This window comes from Coregonus lavaretus, assembly GCF_964263955.1.
Source record: "Coregonus lavaretus genome assembly, chromosome: 36".
Classification (NCBI taxonomy): domain Eukaryota; kingdom Metazoa; phylum Chordata; class Actinopteri; order Salmoniformes; family Salmonidae; genus Coregonus; species Coregonus lavaretus.
The window spans coordinates 25,986,179-26,007,112 of record NC_140023.1 but is presented as its reverse complement, the minus strand read 5'-3'; the positions used below and the strand labels follow the sequence as shown (position 1 = coordinate 26,007,112).

General features: G+C 41.7%; 1 protein-coding gene across 1 annotated transcript in view; it reads left to right on the top strand.

Annotated features, from left to right (window-relative positions):
* Nucleotides 1-20,934, top strand: part of LOC311110868 (anthrax toxin receptor 1-like) — a 57,206-nt gene that overhangs the window by 8,031 nt on the left and 28,241 nt on the right. Inside the window, exons 10-11 of the mRNA XM_084153468.1 lie at nt 12,700-12,798; nt 14,039-14,108. Coding sequence (XP_084009594.1) covers nt 12,700-12,798; nt 14,039-14,108 — 169 coding nt within the window. The remainder of the gene's footprint in view (nt 1-12,699; nt 12,799-14,038; nt 14,109-20,934) is intronic.

Genomic DNA, 20,934 nt, shown 5'->3' with positions numbered 1-20,934 from the left:
GGGAAGATACAGAGACCGGGAGAGAGGGAGAGAGAGACCCTTCATAAAGACTGGTCTGCATAATAATATGCTAATCAGGAATGGCACATCCTTGCCTGGTCAGCCTGTCACTAGACGTGTCCCCAAATGTCCCAAACAGCCGCATTTATTATTAGATTAATGAGAACAGTAATGGTCAGTGAACTAAGAGACTTAACGGCTAGTTTCAAATACCCAGAATAAGTAGATTTAGAGGTTAAGTTGTCAATAAAGAGGAGCAAATGTAAATGTGATGTCTTTAACACATAGATTACTTTAGATGAAACTCTGGACTAAAGCTTTTTACACTTTGCAATAATCTAGGACTGTTTCAAGCACTGTCCATTAAACTGAGATGACTGTATCATATACAATATAAAGGTTTAACTATTTTAATGCATTTTCAATTAACATATACTCTGGTAAGAGCTATATGTTTTCATATTACAGTGTGATAGAGTCAATCTTAAGGTTGTGTTTTTAAAGAGGATTAGACTAAAATCATTGTGTCATTTCCTGTAAACAGGGGAACATACTGAGGCAATATGAAAGTATACAATTATTCCAGGACAGAAAATGCCCTAGTCCGGATGCTGTTATGAATGATAAGATAAGGGTAGAGAAGGATTGGGGCTGTGTTTCACCATGAAGCCTAACCAAAAAAGGATATGAGATGAGATAACAAAATTGCACAGGAAATGTGAGTTAGTGCTACAGTCGCTTCAGGATTTAGATAAGGTTTTACTGTCTATATGGATCTCTCCTCCTGCCATGAGCCCACCGCACAATGATGGCAACACACACACACATACATACTAACACACAAACACACGTAGACGTTCTTCCAGTGCACACACAAGCACAACCAGACGCTCTTTTAACCAGCATACACACACATGTCCCTCACGCTGATATGAAGTGACCAGGCCGCACTGCCTGCAAACAGGCCATCAGATTGGACAGTGAACGCCAGCCACGCTATCTAACCTGACAGCACTGATCACACACACACACACACACACACACACACACACACACACACACACACACACACACACACACACACACACACACACACACACACACACACACACACACACACACACACACACACACACACACAGGCCAGTGAGAGGTGGTGCTGCTATCTAACCTGACAGCAGAGATTGCTGCTTTCATTAACATCTGACCTCTCACCCAGCCTCCCCCCTTCCCTCCACCTTCTTTCCGCCTTTCCCTGTACCCCCAACCCCTCGCCCCCATTACTGTCCCGTTGCACTAACGTGATTGAAGTGGCCACAATCGGACATGCCAAATCCCCCTACACACACAAACACAGATACGCACATGCAAACACACACACAACCCTGACCTTCTGCTGGCCTATCAACACACACAGTTTTGGCCACGCAAGGCGACAAGAGCACTAGTGACAGGTCGCAAGCCCCTGACGCTCTTGTAAGATGGCGCCGTACTGTATGGCCACCGTTTTGTGAGCTTCGACCCAACTTTGCTATTTTGTGATTCTTTTGGCATTTATTTTTACTTTATTTTCACAAAATGTATCCGCTATCATTTCTTATAACTGACAATAACTTTTGAACATCAGATCTGCAGTTACTTACCTAAATTCTGGCTTCAACTTCGACTCATCTGCTCTGGGCTCTTTCTGTAATTCCGACTCAATGTTCGGGTTATCCAAGAGGAATCGCCGGCGTTACAGAGGCAAGAGAGGGGGAGTCCTTGTAAGATTAAGACAAAGGGAAAACTAGCCACCTCTTCCCTCCATTCTATTGGCCAATGTACAGTCACTTGGTAATAAGATGTTTGACCTCCGATCGCAGATTTGCTACCAACGAGACTCTCGTGACTGCAATATTCTCTGCTTTTCTGAAACATGGCTTTCGGACAAGATACCTGATTGTCAAATGCCTTTTACTTCCCGAGCGAGCTTTCAGCTGTTATCGTGACATTCCACCTCAGGACAAGAAAAATAACAAGCTAGCACTTAACAAACTGTACAAGGCTATAAACAAGCAGGAAAACTTGCACCCGGAGGCTGCTTTCCTTGTTGCCGGCTATTTTAATTCCGTATCATTAAGTCACGTAATGCCCAACTTCCATCAACACTTCTCTTTTGCCACTAGGGGCAATAAAATCCTAGACCTCTGTTACTCTACCCACATGCAAGCGTACAAGGCACTCCCTCGTCCCCCCTTTCAGCAAATCAGATCATGACTCCGTACTCCTGCTTCCTATTTACAAGCAGAGCCTCAAACGGGAAGTACCCGTGACTCTCTCCGTTGAGAAATGGTTATCAGAATCAGAGATTATGCTACAGGACTGCTTTGCTAGCGCTGATTGGAATAAGTTCAGACACCGATAACATCGACGAGCTAACCACCTCTGCCTTCACCCACCTAGATAAGAGGAAAACCTATGTGAGAATGCTGTTCATTGACTACAGCTCAGCGTTCAACACCATTTAACACCATTGTCCCCTCTGAGCTCGTCACCAAGCATAGGACCCTGGGACTGAACACCTACCTCTGCAACTGGATCCTGGCCTTCCTGACAGGCCGACCCCAGGCAGTGAGGGTAGGCAACCTCCGCTGACCCAGAAAATCGTTAAAGACTCCAGCCACCCAAGCCATAGACTGTTCTCTCTGCTTCCGCACGGCAAGCAGTACCAGTACATCAAGTCTGACACTAACAGGCTCCTGAACAGCAAGCCATAAGACTGCTAAATAGCTAACAAAACAGACTATCTGAATTGACCCTTGTATTTTTGCACCGTCTATGCACACTCACAGAACTCTATACACTCAAACACAGACACTTTATTTGCTCACACACGCATAACATGCAATCACATTTATACTGACTCTACACACACGCACACGCACTCACATACAATCATCATATACGCTGCTGCTACTCTGTTTATCATATATCCTAATACCTAGTCCCCTTATAGTTATCTACTTCTATCACGCCAGTATCCCTGCACATTGTAATATGGTATTGGAACTGACCCTATAGCTTACTTACTTCTTGTGTTCTTCTTATTTTCATTTCTCATATTTTTGTTCTACCTTATGTTATTCCATTAAAAAATATATATTTTATTTTATCTTTTATAAACAATCAAAAACATAGACATACAAACGACAATATCATACAAACATCAACTACATCACACCTGCCCAGACCCACTAGAACACACCCCCATCTCCAATGGCCGCATCACTCTCCACCACATAGCCTCAAACTGCACCATTTAGTTTCCCTCCGTCGCTCATGCACTTTACATTTTTTGATAATAAATCATTTGACCTTTCCATTGCATTAGCGACAGAAGATTGGTTGATTTCCAGTTTTTAAGTATACGTTTTTTAAAGATGATTGATGAGAAAAGTATTGTCCAACCCATCGGGTATATCACTGCACCCTCAAATGCCATGTCTTGAAACAGACGGATTAAAAGTACATTTACATTGTAATACTTCTGACAGCCAACTTTCTAACTCCGTCCATAACTTTTGGACTTTACAACATTCCCAGAGTCATTGTTAGTTTTACAATTAAGACATGACTCTGCCATTGTGCTGTAGAATTTGTGAATTTTGTCTCTTGTATAAGAAATTATATACATTACTTTAAACTGGGGTACATTTTCGTTCACTGTAATCTCGTTAGTTATGTTCCAACATTCCCTCCATCTTGTGCCAATATCAGTTATTTTTAAGTCTTGGTTCCAAAAGTGTATATTTTTTTCTAAGAGATTGTCAGTTGGATAGGCTCTCTTCAAGGTTTTGTATACCTTACCTATCATATGAATATCATTTTCTGACTCAAATAGGATTCCCTCAAGATTGCTCTGATGTCCAAAATATTTCAAATCGAAATTTCGTGATATAAAACTTTTAAGTTGCTTGTATGTGAAAAGATCTACATTGGTCAATCCAAAATTGCTTTTTAAAGCTGTCATGGAAATAAATGTATTTCCTACCAAGTCGTTTACGGTTTCTATGCCTTTAGTCTTCCATGTGGGCCAATTTATCGGGGAATTCTGAAAAGCTATCCAAGGATTATTCCATAGGGTTGTGTTTTTAGGGAGTGATATTGGTTCTTGTAGAAAACGTTTCATTTTCTTCCATGTTTTTATAATGTTCTTAACTATGAAGTTGTTAATATTCGTAGCTTTATCCTTCAAAAATAGACACATAAAAAGATTCTGGGGATGAGCATGTGTCACGGATCCCCCCGGTACTGCTGCTTATTCGGTTCACCAGCTCCGGAGGTCTACGTCACCGGCCTTCTAGGCGTCGCTGACCTGGTTCATTACCACCAACCCCGGACTGTCTTGTCTCATTACGCACACCTGGTTCCCATTCCCCCTGATTAGTATGTGTATATATGTGCCCTCTGTTCCCCATTGTCCTTGTCAATTATTGTCCAATGTCCGTTGGTCTCATGAGTACATTGTATTACAGTTTACATGCTGAGTAATTGTGCACTTGTTATTACGGGTCTCGTCCTGTGTATTATTTAGAGGTTTACACCTCGCTCTTATGTTTGGGTTACATCCCTGTGTTATTTATATATATTTTTATATATATACACGTGTTTGTTTTGGGCTTCGTCCCCGTCGTTTTCCATGACGTACCATGTGTTAGGTTGAATAATAAAAACTCCTATTACGTATTCCTGCGCCTGTCTTCTATCAGTATACAACGTGACAGCAGGCGCATCTTCAATATGTACCCATTATTCCTCTTTAGAGTATTTAACTATATATCGCAAGTAAAAGCCATGGGTGGTGAGTTGATACAATTCTAAATCTGGAAGGTTAAAACCACCATTATTTGCCCATATAATTTCTGTTATGACCGAGTATACTTTGTAAAGAATGTCTTCGGTGGGGTAAGTGGTACTACCAAGAATAAGTATAAAACATTTGGGAGGCATGTCATTCTGAAGAGGTTTATTCTACCTGTTAAATGTATGGGATGATTTATCCATTTAATTAGATCTGCTTTCATATTATTGAAAAATGGGATAAAGTTATCTTTATATATTTGTTTGTTGTCACTTATTAAGCATCCTAAATATTTGATATTTTTTGTGGTCCACTTAAAGGACTGCTGTAAATCATAAGTTATTATTTAAATGTTTCCTATTGCCATTACTTAGTTTATTTCCCACCTAAATTTTATATGAGATTTTAAAATATTCTGAAAATATTTTTAGCAAGGGGGGCATTGAGTTTTCAATATTGGTCAGGTATATCAGGAGATCATCTGCAAATAAGTTTAGTTTATATTCATGTTTATTAATACTGATACCTGTTACATTTGGGTCCCGTCTAATTATTTCTGCATACAGTTCAATTAATAGTGCAGACAGAAGGGAAGAGAAGACATCCCTGTCTTGTGCCCATTTCTAAAGCAATTTCATCCGATTAATGTATTTGTGTATATTTTCGCTTTAGGACATTTACAGTGCATTCTGAAAGTATTTAGACCCCTTGACTTTTTCCACATTTTGATACGTTCCACCCTCATTCTAAAATGGATGTAATAATTGTTTTTCCTAAAATCTACACCCAATACCACATAATGACAAAGCAAAAACAGATTTTTGCAAATGTATTACAAATAAAAAACAGAAATACCTTATTTACATAAGTATTCAGACCCTTTGCTATGAGACTCGAAATTGAGATCAGGTGCATCCTGTTTCCACTGATCATCCTTGAGACGTTTCTACAACTTGATTGGAGTCCACCTGTGGTAATTTCAATTGATTGGACATGATTTGGAAAGGTCGAAGGAATTGTTCGTAGAGTTCTGAGACCAGATTGTGTCGAGGCACAGATCTGGGAAAGGGTTCCAAAACATTTCTGCAGCATTGAAGGTCCCCAAGAACACAGTGGCCTGCATCATTCATGAATGAAATAAGTTTGGAACCACTAAGACTCTTCCTAGAGCTAGCTGCCCGGCCAATCTGAGCAATCGGGGGAGAAGGGCCTTGGTCAGGGAGGTGACCAAGAACCCGATGGTCACTCTGACAGAGCTCCAGAGTTCCTCTGTGGAGATGTGAGAACCTTCCAGAAGGACAACCATATCTGCAGCACTCCACCAATCAGGCCTTTATGGTAGAGTGGCCAGATGGAAGCCACTCCTCAGTAAAAGGCACATGACAGCCCGCTTGGAGTTTGCCAAAAGGCACCTAAAGGACTCTCAGACCATGAGAAACAAGATTCTCTAGTCTGATGAAACCGAGATTGAATTATTTGGCTAGAATGCCTAAGTTTTAAGTCTGGAGGAAACCTGTCACCATCCATACGGCGAAGCAAGGTGGTGGCAGTATGATGCTGTGGGGATGTTTTTCATTGGCAGGGACTGGGAGACTAGTCAGGATCGAGGGAAAGATCAACGGAGAAAAGCACAGATCCTTGATGATAACCTGCTCCAGAGCACTCAGAACCTCAGACTGGGGTGAAGCTTCACCTTCCAACAGGACAATGACCCTAAGCACACAGCCAAGACAACACAGGAGTGGCTTCGTGACAAGTTATCTGAATGTCCTTGAGTGGCCCAGCCAGAGCCCAGACTTGAACCGGGTCGAACATCTCTGGAGAGACCGGAAAATAGCTGTGCAGCGACGCTCCCGATCCAACCTGACAGAGCTTGAGAGGATCTCCAGAGAAGAATGGGAGAAACTCCCCAAATACACGTGTGCCAAGCAATTAACAGCAAACAAGAAAATATTACTAAAAACAGAGATCACCCAAAAACATTTGCGCAGAGAAAAGCACCAGGAATGGACGGCTTTCCCATAAACATTACATTTAACATTCTGGGACAAAGTAGCGCCCCTAATTACACAAATGACAACACATACAGTACCAGTCAAAAGTTTGGACACACCTACTAATTCCAGGGTTTTTCTTTCTTTTTACTCTTTCCTACATTGTAAAATAATAGTGAAGGCATCAAAACTATGAAAGGACACATATGGAATCATGTAGTAACCAAAAACGTGATAAACAAATGAAAATACTTTTAAAAAATGAGAATTTTCAAAGTAGCCACCCTTTGCCTTGATGACAGCTTTGCACACTATAGGCATTCTCTCAACCAGCTTCATGAGGTAGTCACCTGGAATGCATTTCAATTAACAGGTGTGCCTTGTCAAAAGGTAATTTGTGGAATTTCTTACCTTAATGTGTTTGAGCCAATCAGTTGTGTTGTGACAAGGTAGGGGTGGTATACAGAATATAGCCCTATTTGGTCAAAGACCAAGTCCATATTATGGCAAGAACAGCTCAAATAAGCAAAGATAAACGACAGTCTAACATTACTTTAAGACATGAAGGTCAGTCAATCTGGAAAATTTCATGAACTTTGAAAGTTTCTTCAAGTGCAGTCGCAAAAACCATCAAGCGCTATGATGAAACTGGCTCTCATGAGGACTGCCACAGGAAAGGAAGACCCAGAGTTACATCTGCTGCAGAGGATAAGTTCATTAGAGTTACCAGCCTCAGAAATTACATCCCAAATAAATGCTTCACAGAGTCCAAGTAACAGACACATCTCAACATCAACTGTTAAGAGGAGACTGTGTGAATCAGGCCTTCATGGTCGAATTGCTGCAAAGAAACCACTGCTAAAGGACACAAATAAGAAGAAGAGACTTGCTTTGGCCAAGAAATGGACATTAGACTGGTGGAAATCTGTCCTTTGGTCTGATGAGTCCAAATTTGAGATTATTGGTTCCAACCGCTGTGTCTTTGTGAGACGTAGAGTAGGTGAACGGATGATCTCCGCATGTGTGGGTCCCACCGTGAAGCATGGAGGAGGAGATGTTACGGTGTGGCAGTGCTTTGCTGGTGACACGGTCTGTGATTTATTTAGAATTCATGGCACACTTAACCAGCATGGCTACCACAGCATTCTGCAGTGATACGCCATCCCATTTGGTTTGCGCTTAGTGGGACTATCATTTGTTTTTCAACAGGACAATGACCCAACACACCTCTAGGCTGTGTAAGGGCTATTTGACCAAGAAGGAGAGTGATGGAGTGCTGCATCAGATGACCTGGCCTCCACAATCACCCGACCTCAACCCAATTGAGATGGTTTGGGATGAGTTGGACCGCAGAGTGAAGGAAAATCAGCCAACAAGTGCTCAGCATATGTGGGAACTCCTTCAAGACTGTTGGAAAAGCATTCCAGGTGAAGCTGGTTGAGAGAATGCCAAGAGTGTGCAAAGCTGTCATCAAGGCAAAGGGTGGCTACTTTGAAGAATCTCAAATAGAAAATACATTTTGATTTGTTTATCACTTTTTTGGTAACTAGATGATTCCATATATATTGTTTCATAGTTTTGATGTCGTCACTATTATTCTACAGTGTAGAAAATAGTAAAAAGAAAGAAAAACCCTGGAATTAGTAGGTGTGTCCAAACTTTTGACTGGTACTGTATGTAACTCAACTCAGTACTTCCTAGTTCCATGTATCAAACAGTTATTTCAGCTATATTAAAACCAGGAAAATCTGGAGAGTCCCCTGCTGATTACAGACCCATAACTTTAATAAATTGTGACAATAAAATAATAACAAAGCTCATAAGCATTAGAATGGCAAAAGTTTTACCAGACTTGATACATATCAATCAAACAGGGTTTATAAAAAATACACTTACAAACAAATACAAGAACACGTTTCAGTTTAATACAATATGCTAAAAAAATATATATAGATTTATCAATCATTTCTGTTGATGCCGAAAATGGCTTTCGACCGTCTTGAATGACGTTTTCAACTTTCCAGCTGAAATAATAAATGTAAATAAAATATGATATACAGTGCATTCGGAAAGTATTCAGACCCCTTGACTTTTTCCACATTTTGTTATGTTACAGCCTGATTCTAAAATTGATTTAAAAAAATATTTAAACAACTCAGAAATCTACACCCAATACCCCATAATGACAAAGCAAAAACAGGTGTCTAGAAATTTTTGCAAATGTAAAAAAAAAAAAAAAACGGTATCTCATTTACATAAGTATTCAGACCCTTTACTCTGTACTTCGTTGAAGCACCTTTGGCAGCGATTACAGCCTTGAGTCTTTTTGGGTATGATGCTACAAGCATTGCACACCTGTATTTGGGGACTTTCTCCCATTCTTTCTCTGCAGATCCTCTCAAGCTCTGTCAGGATGGATGGGGAGCGTCGCTGCACAGCTATGACTTAAATGTAAATGTATTTTCAGGTCTCCAGAGATGTTCGACCGGGTTCAAGTCCGGGCTCTGGCTGGGCCGCTCAAGGACAATCAGAGACTTGTCCCGAAGCCACTCCTGTGTTGTTTTGGCTGTGTGCTTAGAGTCTGAGGTCCTGAGTGCTTTGGAGCAGGTTTTCATCAAGGATCTCTCTGTGCTTTTCTCCAGCTAGCTCTAGGAAGAGTCTTAGTGGTTCCAAACTTCTTCCATTCATGAATGATGGAGGCCACTGTGTTCTTGGGGACCTTCAATGCTGCAGAAATGTTTTGGAACCATTCCCCAGATCTGTGCCTCGACACAATCCTGTCTCAGAGCTCAACGAACAATTCCTTCAATTTCTTTAGCATATCCTTCAGCTGTTCGTTGCTCTCATTTGCATCTCCAAGTTGTTCTTTGTCTTTTCCTCTAAGAGAAGCCATGGTGTGTTGGGTTCGAGTCTCAGCGTCGCTTTACCCACAGATTGGTTCGCTGTTGTATATACAGTGCCTTCCAAAAGTATTCATCCCCCTTTGCATTTTTTCTATTTTGTTGCATTACAACCTGTAATTTAAATTGATTTTTATTTAGATTTCATTTAATGGACATACACAAAATAGTCCAAATTGGTGAAGTGAAATGAAAACAATAACTTGTTTCAAAAAATTCAAAAAAATTAATAACGGAAAAGTGGTGTTTGCATATGTATTCACCCCCTTTGCTATGAAGCCCCTAAATAAGATCTGGTGCAACCAATTACCTTCAGAAGTCACATAACTAGTTAGATTGCACACAGGTGGACTTTATTTAAGTGTCATGATCTGTCACATGATCTCAGTATATATAAAACTGTTCTGAAAGGCCCCAGAGTCTGCAACACAACTAAGCAAGCAGCACCATGAAGACCAAGGAGCTCTCCAAACAGGTCAGGGACAAAGTTGTGGAGAAGTACAGGTCAGGGTTGGGTTATAAAAAAATATCAGAAACTTTGAACATCCCACAGAGCACCATTAAATCCATTATTAAAAAAATGGAAAGAACAAACCTGCCAAGAGAGGGCCGCACACCAAAACTCACGGACCAGGCAAGGAGGGCATTATTCAGAGAGGCAACAAAGAGACCAAAGATAACCCTGAAGGAGCTGCAAAGCTACACAGCGGAGATTGGAGTGTCTGTCCATAGGACCACTTTAAGCCGTACACGCTACAGAGCTGGGCTTTACGGAAGAGTGGCCAGAAAAAAGCCATTGCTTAAAGAAAAAAATAAGCAACGAAAAGGCATGTGGGAGACTCACCAAACATATGGAAGAAGGTACTCTGGTCAGATGAGACTAAAATTGCGCTTTTTGGCCATCAAGGAAAACGCTATGTCTGGCGCAAACCCAACACCTCTCATCACCCCGAGAACACCATCCACCATGGTGGTGGCAGCATCATACTGTGGGGATGTTTTTCATCGGCAGGGACTGGGAAACTGGTCAGAATTGAAGGAGTGATGGATGGCGCTAAATACAGGGAAATTCTTGAGGGAAACCTATTTCAGTCTTCCAGAGATTTGAGACTGGGACAGAGGTTCACCTTCCAGCAGGACAATGACCCTAAGCATACTGCTAAAGCAACACTAGAGTGGTTTAAGGGGAAACATTTAAATGTATTGGAATGGCTTAGTCAAAGCCCAGACCTCAATCCATACCCCAAGAGAGTTGCAGCTGTAATTGCTGCAAAAGGTGGCTCTACAAAGTATTGACTTTGGTGGGGTGAATAGTTATGCACGCTCAAGTTTTCTGTTTTTTTGTCTTATTAATTGTTTGTTTCACACAAAAAAATATGTTGCATCTTCAAAGTGTTAGGCATGTTGTGTGAATCAAATGATACAAACCCCCAAAAAATTCATTTTAATTCAAGGTTGTAAGGCAACAAAATAGGAAAAATGCCAAGGGGGGTGAATACTTTCGCAAGCCACTGTAACTGACCGCTCACTCTCTCACGGTTGCTTGGGGATATATTGAGGTATTGATTTAATTTTAATATCTTATGTTATTTTTAGTACTACATTGATATTTATAACTGTATTGTTGGGTTTAGAGCTTGCAAGAAAGGCATTTCACTGTACTGGTGCATGTGAGATTAAAACTTAAACAGCACCCACACACACACATGCACTAGATACAGTCAATTAATACAGCTCTCAGCATCACAGCCAAACGCAAATGAGACCCCCAGTGAGAGAAAGAGCAGAACATCTTCAAATGTGGTACTAAATATAACAACATGAAGAACATGGACTGTGATTTTTCATTAGTTCTAAACATGATATTCACTTCAATACAGCAACATTACTAATTATGATGTATTGGTGACATTTCAGAGTGAGTGGCAATGTTTTACCTTAGTTGCCTTGACCTTTTTGAAACACTGCTTTTCCCTTGTGGGGAACACACCTACACCGTGATGTTTTTATCCAGTGAATTGTACGCTTTCTGTAGCTTTAAATGTTAAAGGTGTGGCGAATGTTCATTTGTATTAGCAGGGATAAGGCTTGAATATGCCTCATGCACAGCAAAGATCACACACACACACACAGGAATACACACACAGACACACCGTTGATGCCATAGGTAAGGTCAGATCTACTCTGTCTCTGCTGGTAATCCTGCAGAGCGCTTGCTAAGCGAGCATTTTTTCCCCCTCTCTACAACATATGTTGTACACACATACACACACACTGACACACACACTCACATTCCAGCATATGCTGGTTAGCTTCCGTCAATGCGCTTTAGTGGTGCCTGGGGGGACCGAAAGGTCAGAGTCACACACACACATATTCCCGTCCACACACACATACAGTCACACAAAACCCTCCCGGCTGTGCAGGCAGAGATTTGTGAACAGCAGCACTTTTAGCATTAGCACCAGTGGAGCATATGCCTGTACAAACATGCGCGCACACACACGCACCACGCACGTCAGCACACACACACCGTTAGCACCAGTGAAGCATATGCTGGTTGTTTTTCTCCTGCTTGAGTTGAGTATTCCTGAAAGGTTAAGCATGGAACACATAAGAGAGCAGGCAAAGAGCCACACACACACACACACACACACACACACACACACACACACACACACACACACACACACACACACACACACACACACACACACACACACACACACACACACACACACACACACACACACAAGGCCTAAGGCTGTGAACACTTTCTAATGTTAAACAGGGCCACATGAGACAAAGGCAGAGAAGTGGCAGAGAAGTGCTGCTGCGATACTCATGGTCATATATTTCAAACAGATTTTCACTAGACTACTTTCCTAGAAAAATAGAATACATTCAAATAATGTTGAATGGTTGGAGATGAATGGTTCTTACCGTTTCTGTTTCTTTCTCTCAGAGTCGTTTCAGGTGGTAGTTCGAGGGAACGGTTTTCTCCATGCCAGAAACACCGACCAGGTCCTCTGTAGCTTCAAAGTCAACGACACACACACTCTGGGTGAGACACACACACTCTGGGTGAGACACACACACTCTGGGTGAGACACACACACTCTGGGTGAGACACACACACTCTGGGTGAGACACACAAACATACACGTTTACGTGAAAAATTTAGACATCATTTTGGCTATAATTATATACTAAGAACATGTCTAATGAATCTCTCTCTCACACACACACACACACACACACACACACACACACACACACACACACACACACACACACACACACACACACACACACACACACATATATATATATATATATATATATATATATATATATATATATATATATATATATATATATATATATATATATATATATATATATATATATATATATAAAACATCTGTATTTATTTGCAACATTAAAGCTACAATACACAGTTGAAACAATAACGAAGAGGGAAACCCGCCTCTGTTTTGGTAAAAAGCTGAGGGATCGGCCTAGAGAAATGTAACCACTCTCAAGTTCATAGACAAAGCCATGATATCAAAAATTATAGTTGTAACCATGTTTTGAGGCTCTACAGTGTTTGTTTACATTTACATTGTTTGCAAACATTGGAGTAAAACAAGCTTATATTTTGGGTTCTGATGGGGTATGAAAGTTGAACTAAGCTCATGAGGCATTTATAAGTTATATTCTTTAAGAATCAATGGGTATGGGCCTCCCGAGTGGCGCAGTAGTCTAAGGCACTGCATCGCAATGCTTGAGGCATCACTACAGACCCGTGTTTGATCCCAGGCTGTGTTGCAGCCGGCCGCGAGAAGGAGACCCATGAGGCGGCACACAATTGGCCCAGCATCGTCCGGGTTAGGGGAGGGTTTGGCTGGCCGGAATGTCCTTGTCCCATCATGCTCTAGCGACTCATTGTGGCGGGCTGGGCGCATGCACGCTGACTTCAGTCACCAGTTGTATGGTGTTTCCTCCAACACATTGGTGCGGCTGGCTTCCAGGTTAAGCGAGCAGTGTGTCAAGAAGCAGTGCAGCTTGGCAGGGTCGTGTTTCGGAGGACACATGGCTCTCGACCTTCGCCACTCCCGGGAGTTGCAGTGATGGGACAAGACTGTAACTACCAATTGGATATAAAAAAATTGGCTGGCTATGTATCATCAATGGCTATGTATCATTAATTTCTACGTCCAAAAATGAATATAGCAACTAAGGATTCTAGCTTTAATATGATGTTAAACCTCTTCAATTAACAGAATATCATGTTTCTTTAGATGAGAGGCCTGCTGGTGTAGAGGAAACTTTCCTGCTCTGTCCTGCTCCTGTTATAAAGGAAGTAGGAAGGTAAGTTACTACTTTACCTACTATAGTATTCCAGTGTGTTCTTCAATCCTGCATGGTCGTAGAGTGCCACAGGAAGTGCAGGCATTAGTTCCAGCCCTGCAGTAACGAGCCTACCAGCCTGCACACTCTGTAGCGCTCTGCCACTGCAGCTGAATTGGTAGATTGGTTTAGCAGATCAGTGTCCTTGAACGAATTGGGGCCAAAGTCGTTTGTTGCTGTGATCAATCAGTCACCGCTAACGACCTTAGACAGTAATCAGAGAGAGAAAGAGTTAGAGGAAAGGAAATAATAAAGGAGGAGAGATGTAGACCCTAGGAACATGGTTTAATGAGACTTGGGAAAAACGCAGGAGAGAGACAATGTATGTGCATCGAGTTTGCTTGTGTGCACTTGTGTGTATGAACACAGTCACTAGGGAAGTGAGAAGTCTTCCATGTCTAAAGCCTCCACCCCAGCATCCTCCATAGCCACCCCATATTTGAGAGCTCCTCAGGGGGCAGAGAAAGATCTACTCTGGGTTGGAAGCTGGGACAAACTGCCCCCCAGCCCAGCGCATAATTATACAGCTGTCCCCCACCCACAGACACCTCCAGGTGATCAACTGTCTTGTTGCTGTCACTCAGCAGTCTGAGGAGGGCTTGAGCTTTTCTTGACACGCAGTTAGATCGATTCACCACTGCAACACCACTTTTAAAGACACTATTTGTTTACAAGCTGTAGCAAGGAGAGAGAGTATATTATGTGGCTTTGTTTACTGTGACAGTGGATTTAGAAGTTGGTTTGGTGAGTGTATTTTATTTCTCTGTCTGTTATTAGTCAGTTTAAGTGTGCTTAGGGACGAATCGAAATTTACAGAATGGTTACCTGGAGAAAAATGGGGGAGGGTCATGCTTATTCAATTTCAGTCAAGGGGAGGGTTTAGTATTTGTTAAATCTAGTCCAGGGGAGGGTCATGTAATTTGTAATTGATGAAATTTCAATATTTCTCAGTGTTTTGGAATTAGCTGCGTATTAGCCTACAGTGCCTTGCAAAAGTATTCATCCCCCTTGGCGTTTTTCCTATTTTGTTGCATTACAACCTGTAATTTAAATGGATTTTTATTTAGATTTCAGGTAATGGACATACACAAAATAGTCCAAATTGGTGAAGTGAAATGAAAACAAGAACTTGTTTCAAAAAATTCTAAAAGATAAATAATGGAAAAGTGGTGTGTGCATATGTATTCACCCCCTTTGCTATGAAGCCCCTAAATAAGATCTGGTGCAACCAATTACCTTCAGAAGTCACATAATTTGTTAAATAAAGTCCACCTTTGTGCAATCTAAGTGTCATGATCTGTCACATGATCTCAGTGTATATATACACCTGTTTTGAAAGGCCCCAGAGTCTGCAACACAACTAAGCAAGGGGCACCACCAAGCAAGAGGCACCATGAAGACCAAGGAGCTCTACAAACAGGTCAGGGAAAAAGTTGTGGAGAAGTACAGATCAGGGTTGGGTTATAAAGAAATATCAGAAACTTTGAACATCCCACAGCGCACCATTAAATCCATTATTAAAAAATTGAAAGAATATGGCACCACAACAAACCTGCCAAGAGAGGGCCGCCCACCAAATCTAAGCAAAAAATAAGCAAACACGTTTTGTGTTCGCCAAAAGGCATGTGGGAGACTCCCCAAACATATGGAAGAAGGTACTCTGGTCAGATGAGACTAAAATTGAGCTTTTTGGCCATCAAGGAAAACGCTATGTCTGGCGCAAACCCAACCCCTCTCATCACCCCGAGAACACCATCCTTCATGCTGTGGGGATGTTTTTCATCGGCAGGGACTGGGAAACTGGTCAGAATTGAAGGAATGATGGATGGCGCTAAATACAGGGAAATTCTTGAGGGAAACCTGTTTCAGTCTTCCAGAGATTTGAGACTGGGACGGAGGTTCACCTTCCAGCAGGACAATGACCCTAAGCATACTGCTAAAGCAACACTCGAGTGGTTTAAGGGGAAACATTTAAATGTATTGGAATGGCCTAGTCAAAGCCCAGACCTCAATCCAATTGAGAATCTGTGGTATGACTTAAAGATTGCTGTACACCAGCGGAACCCATCCAACTTGAAGGAGCTGGAGCAGTTTTGCCTTGGAGAATGGCAAAAATCCCAGTGGCTAGATGTGCCAAGCTTATAGAGACATACCCCAAGAGACTTGCAGCTGTAATTGCTGCAAAAGGTGGCTCTACAAAGTATTGACTTTGGTGGGGTGAATAGTTATGTACGCTCAAGTTTCCTGTTTTTTTTTCTGTCTTATTTCTTGTTTCACAATAAAAAATATTTTTCATCTTCAAAGTGGTAGGCATGTTGTGTAAATCAAATGATACAAACCCTCCCAAAATTCATTTTAATTCAAGGTTGTAAGGCAACAAAATAGGAAAAATGCCAAGGGGGGTGAATACTTTCGCAAGCCACTGCATATATCGATGTGTGCCCGATGCCGCCCCTCATCTCTGATTCTCCACTGGGCGTGCAATATCAAGTGTGCTTATAGGCTATTTAGTGTGGTCTCAATCAAATGATCCATAACATATAGGCTATAGGCTACAAAGTGCGTGCTCGGAGAAGCACAGAGCAAAGGTTATATTTTTAAGATAGCTGCTGGGATGGTGTAAATAAAACTAGGCTGCATTACACACTGCAGTGGATATTCCAACCCTGAGACCCGGCCTGCTCTGCTCTTGCTGATCAAACGTTTTTGTGTGCTGCTTAACCAATGGCTGTGCTGTGTAGGGCTACGGTGGCAGTTCAGGAGGAGAGTCAAAGGTTTCTTCCAAAGTTTGTTGTTGTTGATTAAGCCTAGTCCAAATTCTTGCACGTGGACGAGCCTATAGCCTATGTTCTGTTCAGTTTGAGAAGGAGAGCGCGAAGATGAGGAGGACCAACTTTGATAGCTTGCTATTACTATAATTGATTTTATTAAAAACATGTTTCTTGCCCATTTATGTATTTATCAGAGTTATTAAACTCTCAATAAGCCAGATTCAAGTAACTTACATTGTGGTTCTGAAACATGAAGCAGCAGCAGCCACGGCAATCGGTAATGGACAGCTCATGGTGCTGAAAGTAGGCAAAATCGAGTATGCATACTTCATTTCAACCATCTTCATTTTAATTAGACTGTACTAACAACAAAAGAGCTCTGTGTTGGAGCCTATTTCTTCCTATTTAAGAAATAAGAAGTAGGCCTTCCTGTTTTACAGACTAAATTAGGCTATAGGCTACTATATCTATAGATGTGTCTGTCAATTCCTCCACCCGCCATGCACTCTTTAAATAGCCTACCTTCGTGTCAGTGAATGGCTGTTACGTTAAAACCAAGACTCGAATTGAGGGGGTAGGAGAGCGTATGCCATAGGCCTACTTTTTTATTAAAGAAAATGACAAAAGGCACAGGCCTACCCCTTGTTAGCTTAAGAGTTTAAAGAAAATAAAACTGATCCGATTATATAAAGTGATCTATAACAGTACTTTGGTCCGCGATGCTGTGTGCTAGAAGCAAGCTGTAAAATACCCGGGAAAGATGTGACTTCGATGCATATGGCGATATACAGCGCATTCAGAAAGTATTCAGACCCCTTCACTTTTTCCACATTTTGTTACGTTACAGCCTTCTTCTAAAATTGGTTAAATTATTATTTTTTCCTCATCAATCTACACACAATACCCCATAATGACAAAGCGAAAACAGTAAAAAAAAAAAAAAAACAGAAATACCATATTTACATACGTTTTCAGACCCTCTGCTATGAGACTCCAAATTGAGCTCAGGTGCATCCTGTTTCCATCCTTAAGATGTTTCTACAACTTGATTGGATTCCACCTGTGGTCAATTACATTGATTGGACATGATTTGGAAAGGCATACACCTGTCTATATAAGGTCCCACAGTTGACAGTGCATGTCAGAGCAAAAACTAAGCCATGAGGTCGAAGGAATTGTCCGTAGAGCTCCGAGACAGGATTGTGTGGAGGCACAGATCTGGGGAAGGGTACCCAAAAATGTCTGCTGCATTGAAGGTCCCAAAGAACACCGTGGCCTCCATCATTCTTAAATGTAAGAAGTTTGGAACCACCAAGACTCCCGGCAAAACTGAGCAATCGGGGGAGAAGGGCCTTGGTCAGGGAGGTGACCAAGAACCCGATGGTCACTTTGACAGAGCTCTCTGTGGAGATGGGAGAACCTTCCAGAAGGACAACCTTCTCTGCAGCACTCCACCAATCAGGCCTTTATGGTAGAGTGGCCAGACAGAAGCCACTCCTCAGTAAAAGGCACATGACAGCCCGCTTGGAGTTTGCCAAAAGGCATCTAAAGGACTCTCCGACCATGAGAAACAAGATTCTCTGGTCTGATGAAACCAAGATTGAACTCTTTGGCCTGAATGCCAAGCGTCACGTCTGGAGGAAACCATGCACCTCTCATCACCTGGCCAATACCATCCCTACGGTGAAGAATGGTGGTGGCAGCATCATGCTGTGGGGATATTTTTCAGCGGCAGGGACTGGGAGACTAGTCAGGATCGAGGGAAAGATGAACGGAGCAAAGTACAGAGAGATCCTTGATGAAAACCTGCTCCAGAGCGCTCAGGACCTCCGACTGGGGGCGAAGCTTCACCTTCCAACAGGACAATGACCCTAAACACACAGCCAAAACAATGTAGGAGTGGCTTTGGGTCAAGTCTCTGAATGTCCTTGAGTGGCCCAGTCAGAGCCCGGACTTGAACCCGATCGAACATCTCTGGAGAGACCTGAAAATAGCTTTGCATCCAACCTGACAGAGCTTGAGAGGATCTTCAGAGAGGAATGGGAGAAACTCCCCAAATACAGGTGTGCCAAGCTTGTAGCATCATACCCAAGAAGACTCGAGGCTGTAATCGTTGCCGAAAGTGCTTCAACAAAGTACTGAGTAAAGGGTCTGAATACTTATGTAAATGTGATATTTCAGTTTTTTATTTGTTTAAATTTGAAAAAAAATCTATAAACCTATTTTTTCTTTCTCGTTATGGGGTATTGTGTGTAGATTGATGAGAGAAAAAAATGATTTAATCAATTTTAGAATAAGGCTGTAACGTAACAAAATGTGGAAAAAGTCAAGGGGTCTGAATACTTTCCGAATGCATTGTATATCATTGTTTTGTTTCTTTGAGGCTGACTTTCCTTGGGAAGTAATCTAAGTCTGTCACTATCAATTGATTAAGCTATTATTTATTATTATTATTATTATATTCTGTATAATAGAATATGTTTAAACCCAGACAGCTTTTAGGGAAACACTTGTGACCTTCTCTCGTTGGGTTAAGCCACGGAAGAAGAGTAGCCAGCAGTTAAAGCTTACATTTTTCTGCGTCTGTCTGGCGTGGAAAGGTAGGTCTAACTTACCATGCTCTAAGTACCATGCTCAGATTCCTAATGAAGTCTCAGATGTAATTATTTGCAAACAGGGACATTATCATTGCAAACAAGACACACTGATTTGGCATTGGAGAAATATGAAAAGATTAACACATAGGCCTATCTCTCTGTCCATTCTTAGCCTGTAATTTCGGTAATTTGTATGGTATTAAAAAAAGATTCTGCTAATATGTAAAAATTACGTAGAATTGCATGACATTTTTATAAAAGGCACTTTTTTCTCGTACTTCAAATATGATGATAGATTCATACACTGCTTGTACTATAAAGGAGATCTTTCCACCTCTACTCTTGTCCACGGTGGTCTGCGAACCCACAACCTTCTGGCCCGCAGCCCTGTGCGCTATCAAAATTCCCACGTTGCCATGTAATGCTTACAGGACAAAGAACAGTTTCTACAACTGCATATCTAAGGCTCTGGTCTGTCCAAGAAGTGAGGGTAAACAGTAGACTTGTTCTCTTCTATCGACTTTGTTTTAATCATTATTTTCGGTATAGGGGAGGGTCACTCAGGGAGGGTTTAATATAAAATATATTTTGCTGAAGGGAGGGCCATCCATTTCCATTTCAGAGGTCTGATTCTCTCCATGTAACCCTTATTATAAATAATGGTCACTCCCTTAAGCCAACTCCTTGTTTATACTGTTCAGCAAAAAACTAGAAGGGTAGAAAGGAGCAGTCAATACCTGGCTGCCAGGTTGGCTCATGCCCACAACCACACTCTCACCCCCACTCCCTATGGCTGTAACATAATTGTGCTACTTCTCCATTTCTGTGCCCATAATGGTGCCCATGAGGCTCTGTGTTCTATTACTGTTACTGCGTCACCCCATTAGTACATGCTCTACCAACAACACTCGGGGCATGTGAGTAAGAGGAAATCAACTGTGAACAACCCAAGGGGAGAGACGATGAGGCCTGTTGTTGTTTCATAACTGATATTGGGGGCATAGCCATTTATGTGTTTACCCGATTTAGTCTAAAAAGGTCATCATATTTCTGTCTTTCACACTTGTCTGAAAATGCAAAATCGTAAGGGTTATTTTAAAAAACATGATGGTTGATGGTTTGGTTGTGTATCATTCACAATGCTCTATGTCTAACTGAATGTCTAACTGGAGGTGCCATAGTGAGTTGTTTATACACTAAGTATACCAAACATTAGGAACACCTTCTTAATATTGAGTTGCAACCCCCCCAGCCTTTTGCCCTCAGAACAGCCTCAATTAGTCGGGATATGGACAGCGATGCTGGCCAATGTTGACTTCAATGCTTCCCACAATTGTGTCAAGTTGGCTGGATGTCCTTTGGGTAGTGGACCATTCTTGATGCACACGGGAAACTGTTGAGCATGAAAAACCCAGCAGC